This window comes from Pteropus vampyrus, unplaced genomic scaffold, assembly GCF_000151845.1.
Source record: "Pteropus vampyrus isolate Shadow unplaced genomic scaffold, Pvam_2.0 Scaffold35, whole genome shotgun sequence".
Lineage (NCBI taxonomy): Eukaryota > Metazoa > Chordata > Mammalia > Chiroptera > Pteropodidae > Pteropus > Pteropus vampyrus.
In genome coordinates, this window is record NW_011888816.1 from 4236311 (window position 1) to 4247364 (window position 11054).

Below are 11054 nucleotides of genomic sequence, written 5' to 3' on the forward strand. Positions count from 1 at the left end.
CATAAGCTTACTCATTAACCCATTTCGCAGCCCCCTCTATTCCCTGAAAACAATTTTAGAGACTTATTCAGATTTCCCCCAAGCTGGCTTTATACCATTGCTTCTATTTCTTTAGTAATTTGCCAAATTCATATATACAATGCATGATATCTAGAGAAAATAAAACATAGAAGCCAAGTACTTGTGAACAGAAAACCAGAATGCCCACCAAGAAACATTTACACGATGGAGAGAAATAAGATGAACGCTTTGGTGTATATTTACTTAGGAAACCAAAGTTTAAAAAAAAAAACAAAACATCTAAACATCAAGATCAAAACTAAAGAAAAAACTGCATGACTAAAGACGCGATTGACATCAATCATGTAAACGATCGCTATCACTGCAGACGTGTTATTTTTCACTGGTTATTTTGCTTGATCTTCTGCGTAGATGAATGAGATCCTCAACGATCTGTGCCAAGGGCAAAGTTACTTCAACTGCATTAATACACCACCTTAGTCGACTAAACGATCTGCATTAATTTCTAAAGTCTGTCATTGGACGTTTATTCTAATTCTCTACTGTTTGTCTCAGGCTGCTTCTCTCTAATCACAATGGCCTAATACAGGGGTGTCCTCTCTCCCAAACTTCTCTAATACACCTAAAGGTCCTACCAGCACTTCTAACACCAGCACCCCAACAGTGCAGATACAGCCATTATCGTTCAAGCCTGAAAGGGGTCAATGCAGACATCGATTATTTCTGCTTTCTACCCAGAAGGAAGGAGATTATATAAACAGAGTCTTTAAATATAGATAGATTACAAATGGAGTTTATGCTGAAACAGTTGTTAACGTACGTAAGGTGAGAACAAAATACAAAAGAAACTCGAATTAGGTTGGAGATTTTCTGGGCGTTAAGAGCCATGGGAGTGGCAAGATAAAACTCATGAGGGGTGAGAAGGAGTCAGAATAATCGGGGAAGCCTTCTCAGTGGGAGTGAGACCCTGGAGGACTCTCACTATCTGGACAGGTGATGAAGGTACAGACGTAGGCAGCAGCATGAACAAAGGCCCAGAGGTAGGAATGAGCACAGCGTGTGGAAAGGTCAGTGAAGGCGTGGCCACAGCTGGAGCAGAGCACGGACTCTGGAGAGGACCCGGGGACGAGGCTGAAGAGGGGCACTGGGGACTCATTAGGGATGGCCCGAGGACCTCGACGGGCTTCTTCTCCACGGGGTGCAATTTCTGATGCTGAACGAAACTGCCATACCATTTGAAGGCTTTCCCACACACCTTGCATGCGTAAGGCTTCTCTCCGGTGTGGACTCTCTGATGCTGAATGGAGGCTATCTTCTGTGTGAACGCCTTGCCGCACTCCTCACACTGGTAGGGTTTCTCCCCAGTGTGGATTCTCTGATGGACAATAAAAAGGGACCTACAACCAAAGGCTTTCCAGCACTCCTTACATTTATAGAGTTTCTCCCCGGTGTGTAGTCGCTGGTGCTGAAGATAGGCTGCGCTCCTGCGGAAGGCCTTCCCGCACTCCTTGCATTCGTAGGGCTTCTCTCCGGTGTGGATCCTCTGGTGCTGAGTCAGGGCGGTGTTGGAGCTCAAACCTTTGCCGCACTCCTTGCATTCGTAGGGCCCTTCTCCGATGTGATTCTTCTCGTGGACGATACAGTCATAGCTGGACTTGAAAGCTTTGCCACATTCCTTACATTTGAAGGGCTTTTCCCCTGTGTGACTCATCTGATGCCGAATAAGCTTTGAGTTATATCTGAAGATTTTCCCACATTCCTTGCATTCATAGAACTTCATTCCCCCTCGAAGTATCAGATTCGGATTCAGACTGAAAGTCTGCCACGTTGCCTTGCTTTTAAAGTCAAAGTGCTGAGAAACGTTTCTCAGGAGTCCGCTTTCGGGCACTCTGGGCGACTCTGTTTCTTCAGAGGCTTCCTGCTTTATGGTCGGCTCTTCGTGCTTGATCCGGGACTCACCACCTGACCAAAGAAATCAAAAGTGTTCTGAGTTACTGAGCTGGATGGAAAACAGGATCCAGGGGTCCTAATTTGCTCTTGTAGAATGTGATTTTTTTAAAAAATATACCCATAAAATGGCTATAAGCATCCATAGAGAAGAATGAGAGAGTATAAGAAAAATAGTAACATATAACTAGAGAAGTAAAATTACATGGAAAACAGACCAGGAAGTGCCTCCTATAAGGAAGGCTGCAAAAAAAACTGAGGTGATGAAATGGGCAGAATGAGAACTTCAAGAATGGGAACAAAAGAAGGCGGGGAGCGGGGGTGCGGAGACGGGGAGGGGGAGGAGAAGGAAGAATGGGAGAGATAAACGGGATCGGCAGAAATGGAAAAAATTTTGAGAGAGAGAGAGAGACCCGGAAGAGGAAAATGGCACCGGTGAGACCCCGCGGACATCAGAGGTGGAGCGGGCCGGAGACACGGACGACAGCAAACAACGGACCCCAATGCCCCGCCTGTAAACTGGGAAACCGCCCCGAATTCTAAATCCGAAATAATGGCCTAATAATTCCATTTTAAAACACGCCACATAATATTCTGGAATAAAAGATTATTTCTTTCAGAAACGGAAGTGGAATTGGAGAGCTCCAGACCATGGTGGTATGACTGCTAAAGGAACCACTGTTTACGAAATCACAGTATGCGTGAGAAGTGAGGCCTGGAACTTTCTTTCAAAAGGAGAGAAAACCCGAGTAACAAAAGCTGCAAAGACTTGTAAGCAGTCTCAGGGAAATCTGAGGGTGTCTGTATGTGCTGGGTGCAGTGGATGGGGGTTGGGAGGGAGGAATATTCTTTGCCTTCTCCTGGACAAATACAATGTAAACATAAAGATTATGGCATATGGAACTTTAAAATACAAAAAAAAAAAGGCAAATTAAAAGGTGTTTTTTTTTTTTTCATTGCTGAAGACCTAAAATTAAAATTCATAGCTGTGGCACATATAAATCAGTTTGACCCATACAATCAAATTTTCCTTAAAATATGGCTGAAACCCTCCTCCTCTGCCATGACAATCGGCATAAAATTCAATATTTCCACTGATAAGTGCTCTGAGGCGAGATGGCCATGTGTGTGTGCAGACAGCACCTAGCCTTTCTGGGCTCGGGGCTGGGGCTCAGCTTAGCTCAGAGTGCACGATGGGGAGCTCCGTTCTCTGCTGTAGAAGAAACATTTCTGGTAAACCGGGAAGGCAAAACCAGAAACCACTATGGTCTCTTACTCACCTGGCCAGATGCCTTTCAAAACCTCTGCTTCCCCAGGATCTGGGCCCCAAGGTGCTTCTCCTTGCTCCAGCTGGGAGATCAGAACAGGTTTGGGGAATGGAAATGCTACTCCAACAAGAAGACAAGACAGACAAGTTGAGGGAGACATCCAGAGACATTCCTGAGATTTCTTGGGCCACCCCATAATGAACTAGCTGGAGAGAGGAGAGAAATGGAGACCCAGGAGCAGCCAGGGGTTCTGAGGGAGGGCTCCGAACCGCTCCAAGGGAAGGAGCAGGAAGCTGCCATTCTCAGGAAGGAACTGTGGCCTTGCCCCTACTTAGAAGAAAGGAAACCCTCTCAGGACGGATGTATGTACTGCCGTCCTGGGAGACTCATCCACAAAGGGGAGGGCCACAACCCTAGAACAAAGGGTTGGAGGGACAAAGGGCTCATCTAGGGCATCAAGAAGTCCCTCCCCTCAGGGCCCTGAGCCCCGTCCTCTCCTGGGATGTAAGGAAGTCCAGTTTCAAAACCAAAGGGTACCAGGGATTTCCCCACTGGGCATCTCCAGTGGCTGGCGACTGCAGAACACTCCCAGGAATCATCAGACCTAAGAGCTACAAGAATCCCCAAAACATCTGCAGAAGCTGTCCAACTTCCACAAAGGGCCACTGAGAGAGACCTTACCCAGGGAAGCCACATTTGCATAATTCTCCAGCATCACCTCCCTGTACAGGGCCCTCTGTACAGGGTCCAGGCTGGCCCATTGATTCTGGGTGAAGTACACGGCCACGTCCTCAAAAGTCACTGGCTCCTGAAACAACAGGTTCCTGCTCAAGCTCTTGAGTGAAGGGCAGAAGGGGGCAGCCTGAGCTGCAGGGAAGAGACAGACCTTCCAGGCTCCCCAACTCTGAGGCCCTGTGGAAGGTCTGAGCACGCAGCACCCCAGCCAGGGGCCAGCCCTGAGCCAGTGTTCCCACTTCCAAATGCGAAACCCCAACACTCTCCCATCTGCTCAGCTCTGGGGCCCCAATTGTCATTCCAATCTCACAGCCTGGCATCTGGGGCTCTCTGCCTGGTAACTGCATGGACCCCTATGTTCCTAGCTCCTCGGATATGTCGCTCTGGCACCTCCTACCTTCATGTACTCCGTAATCTGGTCACCTTATTTTCTATACGCCAATCACTGAAAGCAGCTGCCGCTCACCCTATCTCCACTCATCTAAAAAGTACACACGCACAGCGCCATCTGTTCCTTGCACCTAGCTTCTCCTTAATCTTCCCCCAGCATCTTCCACTGTCTGCACAGGAGCCAGCCCTCAAAAATTGTCATGGCATTTTGTAAATTTCTTTTTATACCTTCTTACTTTATCAGAAAGCTATCTCTGCTGAAGGAAACTTGAAGCCTGGCTGTTCCAGCCTCTTCTCTGAACCACCTGTCTTCAAAGAAGGTTGGCAATGTCCTGTCTCTGGGCACAGATCCGTCCCACATGCTAATGTGCGCCACTCTCTGCCTCCCCCTGGGGCCATCTCCATCTTTCCCAAGAGTGAAGGGAACTAATAATACTCGTTATTGTCTATCTCCCCCCACCAGAATGTAAGTCTGTGAGGCAAGGATTCTGTTTTGTTCATAACTGGTTTACTAGTACAGAGTACAGTGTCTGGCAGATACTTAATGCTTAATATAAATTTGCTGAAAGAATTAATTTCAAAAATGGTTTGACTACAAATAGAATGTTTTTAAATTTATGAAGAGGATCAGGAAACGACAGCAAACACCACCTTAACAGTAAAACGTCAGAGCACAGCCATTAAAATTGATGGCTGATAATTTACCATGAGCTGAGGTTCTACTTCCTGCAAAAGAGTGGAAAAGGAGCATAAATATAGGAAAGAAATAAACATAAATACTTTTGCTTTGCAGATAAAATAACTAGTCACCCTTCAGTATTGGTTCTAGGACGCCCCACAGACACCAAATCCATGGATGCTCAAGTCCTTTATATAAAATGGCATAGTATTCGCAAATAACCTACACACATCCTCTGATATACTTTAAATCATCTCTATATTACTTATAATACCTAATACTATGTAAATGCTATATAAATAGCTGTTACGTTATTTAGGGAATAATGACAAGAAAAAAAGTCTGTATATGTTCAGCACGGCCACCATCACTGTTGGCCTAACTATATAATACACATCAGCAACAATGTAATTAAAAAAAAAAAAATTTTTGATCCACGGTTGGCTGAATATGTGGAGGCAGAACCCACAAATAGAGAGGGTAGACTGTATCTGGCTAAAAATATCCAAGTACCAAGAGAATAAACGAAAAACATTTAAAGCTGCCAAAATAATTCATTAAGTTAGCTAGATATAGGATAAGTAAACAGAAATCATTAGCTTTCCTAGATACCTCCATAAACAATTAGAAGATGGGAGAATATAAGATACTATTCATATAAAAATAGCTAAGAACAGACCTGACAAAAATGTGGAAGACCAAGATGAAGAAAACTACGTGTTTATTACAATAAATAAAAGAACCGAATAAACTGGAACACACGGTGTTTCTGAATGGAAAGAATCAAATTTGTAAAAAGTCAATTACCTCCAATTTTGTCTATGAATTCAATAAAATCCATCCCCCTCTTCCAAAAGAAAAAAGAAAAGAAAAACCAGTGAGATTTGTACAGGAGTAGCAGATCATTTAAAGTCACTAAAAAGAGTGACAGACTAGCCAAGAATGTTTTGAAGAAAAAAATTTTTTTTGAAAGAAAAAATGAGGGGGAAAAAACCCTACCTTAAAAGGACAATACTTTGAGAAAATGAGAAGACAAAGCATGGACAAAGAGAAAATATTTGAAAAGACAGGTCTGATAAAGGACTGTTATCCAAAGTATACAAAGAACTCTTAAAACTCAATAATAAAGCAAACGACCCAATTAAAAAATGGGCAAAATACCTGAACAGGTATCTCATCAAAGAAGATATACAAATAGGTAAATAAAAAGATGCTTTACATCATGTCATCAGGAAAATTCAAATTATAACAATGAGATAGCACAACACGAACAACACCAAATGCTGGTGAGGATGGGGAACAACAGGAACTCTCAGTCATTGCTGACGGGAATGCAAAACAGCACAGCCACTTTGGGAGACAGTTTGGTGGTTTCTTACAAAACTAAATATACTCTTACCATATGATCCAGTAATCATGCTCCTTGGGATCTTCCCGAATGACTTGAAAACTTATGTCCATACAAAAACCTGCACACAGATGTTTACAGCAGCTTTATTCATAATTGCCAAAAACTTGGAAGCAACCATGATGTCCTTAGTAGGTGAAGGGATAAACTGTGGTTCATTCAGACAATGCCATGCTATTTAGTGCTAAAACGAAATAGGCTACCGAGCCATGAAAAGTCATGGAGGAACCTTGAATGAAATGACTAATTGAAAGAAAACAATCTGAAAAGGCTACATTGTATGATTCCAACTCTATGACATTCTGGAAAAGGCAAAACCATGTAGATAGCTAAAAAGATTAATGGTTGCCAGGGAGGGTGGGATGAATAGGCAGAGCACAGAGGATTTTCAGGGCTGTGAAAACACTCTGTATGATACTATTATAATGAATATTTGTCATTACACATTTGAACCAATAGAATATAGAACATCAAGAGTGAATCCTACTGTAGACTATAAACCGTGGGTGATTATGATGTATCAATGTAGGTTCATCAATTTTAACTAAGGTACCACTCTGATGGGGGATGTTGCTAATGGGGGAGGCATGTGCAGAGGCAGGAAGCATATAAGAACTCTATTTATCTGCTCAATTTTGCTATGAACCTAAAACTTCTCTAAAAAATAAAATCTACTTTAAAAAAAGGACAATACTTAATCTCTTACCTTGTCTGCAATATGCAACAAATGGACTAACACCCTTCCACAACCAACTCACCACTAAGCACTGGAAAACCATTTTAATGTATAAACCCAACCATGTCACCTACCCTGCTTAAAATCCTTTAGTGCCTTCCCAATGAACCAAGAAGAGAAACCAGTCTTCACAGTGACCTACAAGACATGTACCTACTTCTCCCGCCTCACACTAAACTACTTTCTCTGACCTCTCCCTGTTTCTACAGTATACTCAGCTTTCTCCCCAACTTCAGGGCCTTTGCATTTGCTGTCCTTCTCTCTGGAAAGCTTGCTCTTCAGTAGTTCCCAAGACTGTTTCTATCTCATCCTCGAGGTCTCAAACTCATGTTACCACCTCAGCGAGGGCTTCCCTAACCATTACCTTCAAAAGCAACTTCTTTGAGGTTTCTCAAATTTAAAAAGGTGCATAAGAATCACCTGGAGATCTTGTTACACTAGATTCCTGACCCAGGTATCCCCGTCCCCAGTTTGATTCTGAGTCTAGGGTGGGGCCCAATAATTTGCAATTCTAGTAGGCTCCCAGGTGATGAGAATGTTGCCTGTGGGCCACACTCTTGAAAAGCACTGTACTTTAGCAACATTTAACTATGGTTTTAACTTGTTTACAGACTATTTTGCTAAAATTACCCTCCATGAGAAAAAAGAACTTGTCTGCATTATTCAATACTATGCGCCTAGCATTTATAAAGTGCCTATTGAAAGAATATGGTCTCTCTGGGATACAACTACAATTTGTAGGGCAATCTCTTCGATGAAGAATTTCTCCGATCTCAGCAGATCACTTAGCTTTGCAGAACATGATCTGGATCTCCCCATTCAGGGAGAATTTCTTGGCTAGGGTCTCCTCTTTTCCACTTAAACCTGCACATCCGAATTCATCACTCTCTGTACACAAAACGCTTACTTCCTCCACCATGTATTTACAGCCATAGTCCTGGGGATAGACTCAAAGAGGAAACCAGAGTCTGGCCAAGTTAGGCTTTCTTGGTCCTTTCCTGATTATCTGATAGCTAATGTAATTTAAAGAAGACGGAAAGGAAGCTCAGCTCACCTGAGGCCAAGTTCTTTGGAGCATGGCTGATGTCCCCTGGCTTCGTGCACTGTCTTCTGGGTTTGGAAAAGCAAGAACCTCAGAAGCTAAGAGAAGAAGAGCCGTGAGTGCAATGGGCCCTGTCCTGCATCACCCACGACCGCCTGCGGCCTTCCCAGCCTCCTCATTCCCGGCGCTGCTGGGAGACTCCATCAGCCCCCTCGGGCCCATTGCCCCAACCTTCTCATGAATTGCTGTCTGGCCTTCAGGACAATCCTCCATCTGCCTGCCAAGTCCAAGACTGTTCCTGAACCCATTCGCACAGGGTGCACTGAAGGATCCAAGACGAACCCTTTCCCTACAGTGATGGGTCTGAACGAAACTAAAAACCTAAAAGACCTTATAGGGACCATGACATTGACCCAAAGAAGGTGTCTATGGAGTGGAGGGACCGGGGTGGCTGGAAGCGGATTAAGAGTAAAATACTCAGCATTCCAGTGCGTGATGCTGACCGCAGACCACTCGGGGAACTCCACCAAGGGAAGCGGGAGACCGCAAACACAGAAACGTCAGTACCGGAACGGGCGGCTGTTAGGCCACATTCTTTAGGGTAGAAAAGAGGGTCAGGCCTCGGTGGGCAGGGGGCTGGACGAAAGCTCTAGAAGGTCGTGCAGCCACCTCGGGCGGCTTCTGAGAGGCCCAGATGCCGGAGCTCCGGGTCAGAGAGGGGCGAGCCACCACTGGGACCGAGTTCAGGGGAGGGGGTGCTGACGAGACGCCAGGGAAGACGAGGAGGCAGGCACTGGGCGGACCTGACACGTAGAACTCGCTGAAACCCACACTCTTCCTCTCCGAACCCCGAAAGTCTGGCAGCTAGAAGCTGACGCGGAAGTGAGCGCGCGCGCCCAGCACCCCTCTAGGCCGCCCGGAGGCCGCATCTCGGTGGTCCCCGCGGCCCGGCCCCACGTGACTGGGCCCGCCGTGCGGAAGGGGCGCGGTCGTGGGCGGGCTGCTGCCTGAGTCCTCACTGGCGCTCGCAGAATGCCTGGCGGTTGGAACCGACTCGGGACGCGGGGGTCATGGCACAGATGCAGCTTCGCTCTGCTCAGACCTCAGCCTCTGGGCCCGGGTGAGGCCCCAGTTAACCGACTGCAGTCCAGCTGTCGGCCGCCTTTACTTCGTGGGTCACCTGGGCTGTGCAGGTGTGGGGAGAATGGCCTCTGTTGTGTCATCTCTTAGATGCCCAAGCTAAAGATCCTGCTTGAGTCCTAAGCTGGGCAGCCCTTGGCAAAACCATGGTTTCCACCTGCCTTTTTAAAGCCCTCTTCTTCCCATGACTTGGACTTGTGGGGGGCTTTTGGGGGCAAATTCATTTAACAACCAAAATAATGGTGACTAAGGTTGCCATGCATCTTGTATATACAGGACATGCCCTGTAGTAAATGGTTTCGCCCTGTATTGACTTTGGCAAGACGCCCTAAATGTCCTGTGTTTAGCTTTTTACAATAAATTACTAAAATTCTGTAATTTTGACTTTTTTTTTTTCCTTTGGCCTGGTCACTGGCACTTAAATAACTTAAATGTCAACGCTGGCTGAAAAAAAAAAAAAATCATACCTCCACAAATAAGATCTGGATAACCTCTTACAGTCTCCTGCAGTTTTAATGGAAAAAAAAAAAACATTAAAAGTACTTGTTTTTCTATATTCAAGAAAGGAAAAGACTGTTCTTTGACCGAAGTCTCCAAGTTACAAACAAGTAACTAACTGCCCTTAATTGACATAACTTGCATGCTATGAAAACCCGCAAGTGACAGCCTCACTTTGGTGACCCCCAGTAACTATGTTTCTGAAAGTTAGCAAATCATTGGCAACTCCAAGTTTCTGAATGTGAGCCATCAATGACAAATGCCCTTGATAGTCAGCGAATCAGTGATAGTCCCGCCCCCTAGACAACAGCCAATTAGCAAGTGCCTCACTGCAGTGACCATGCTTCTGAAAGACACTGAGTCAACAGTAGCCTTACTGCAGCGACCACTTCTTGGCAGGGTGGTTGCCAACATGTACAGACTTTTACTTTTGACCACTCTGATACGATTGCTGAACACAGTTTCAGATCTATGGCTCTTACTCACCCAGCGCTCCAAAGTTACGAAGGGAAATTGGCCTAGAAGATAGAATGACCCTGGATATCTGGCTCTATTATAGGAGTTTGTTGCTCCTTTCACAGGAATGAGACGTAATAAAGAAGTCCTATCGTGAAGAGTATGTTGAGTGTCTATGGCTGCATAACAAATCACCCCACAACTTTGTGGCTGTAAACAATACATGTTCTCTCTCAAAGTTTCTGTGAATCAGGAATTCAGGAGTGGCTTGGCTGGATGGTACTGACTTAGGACCTTTCGTGACTTTCCAACAGGTGTCACCTGGGACTGCACCCAGCTGAAAGTTTGCCTGAAGCTAGAGGATCTGCTTCCAAGTTAGCTCACGCACATAGCTAGCAAGTTGTTGCGGGTTATTGGTGTGACACCAATAACCTTTCCACGGTCCCTTTCCACATGGCTATCTTCACATGGCTGAGCATCCTCACAACATGGCAATGGGCTTCCAACCAAGGTAAGCAATCCAAGGAGCCAAGGCTAGCTGCAGTGTCATTTATGATCTAGCTTTGGAAGCTATGCAGCATCATTACCCCAATATACTCTCCTCACAGGCCAGTCATGATTCAATGTTGGGCGAGATGCACAAAGGCATGAATGCCAGGATGGGAATCACTGGGGACCTATGTGGAGGCTGCCTAACCCAGAAGTTTTAGCTACCACAGAAACAGTCCACTTCA

The 11054-nt window shown here is 45.3% G+C and overlaps 1 protein-coding gene across 1 annotated transcript; it reads right to left on the bottom strand.

Moving 5' to 3' along the window:
- Nucleotides 1-236: 236 nt before the first annotated feature.
- LOC105290330 (zinc finger protein 621-like) lies at nt 237-9159 on the bottom strand. The gene is made up of 6 exons (XM_011357395.2): nt 8458-9159; nt 8239-8324; nt 6440-6509; nt 3918-4044; nt 3249-3353; nt 237-1983 (listed from the first exon to the last, which is right to left on the bottom strand). The coding sequence occupies exons 3-6, from the start codon at nt 6440-6442 to the stop codon at nt 929-931; spliced, it is 1290 nt and encodes a 429-aa protein (XP_011355697.1). The 5' UTR covers nt 6443-6509; nt 8239-8324; nt 8458-9159; the 3' UTR covers nt 237-928.
- Between the last annotated feature and the right edge of the window lie 1895 nt (nt 9160-11054).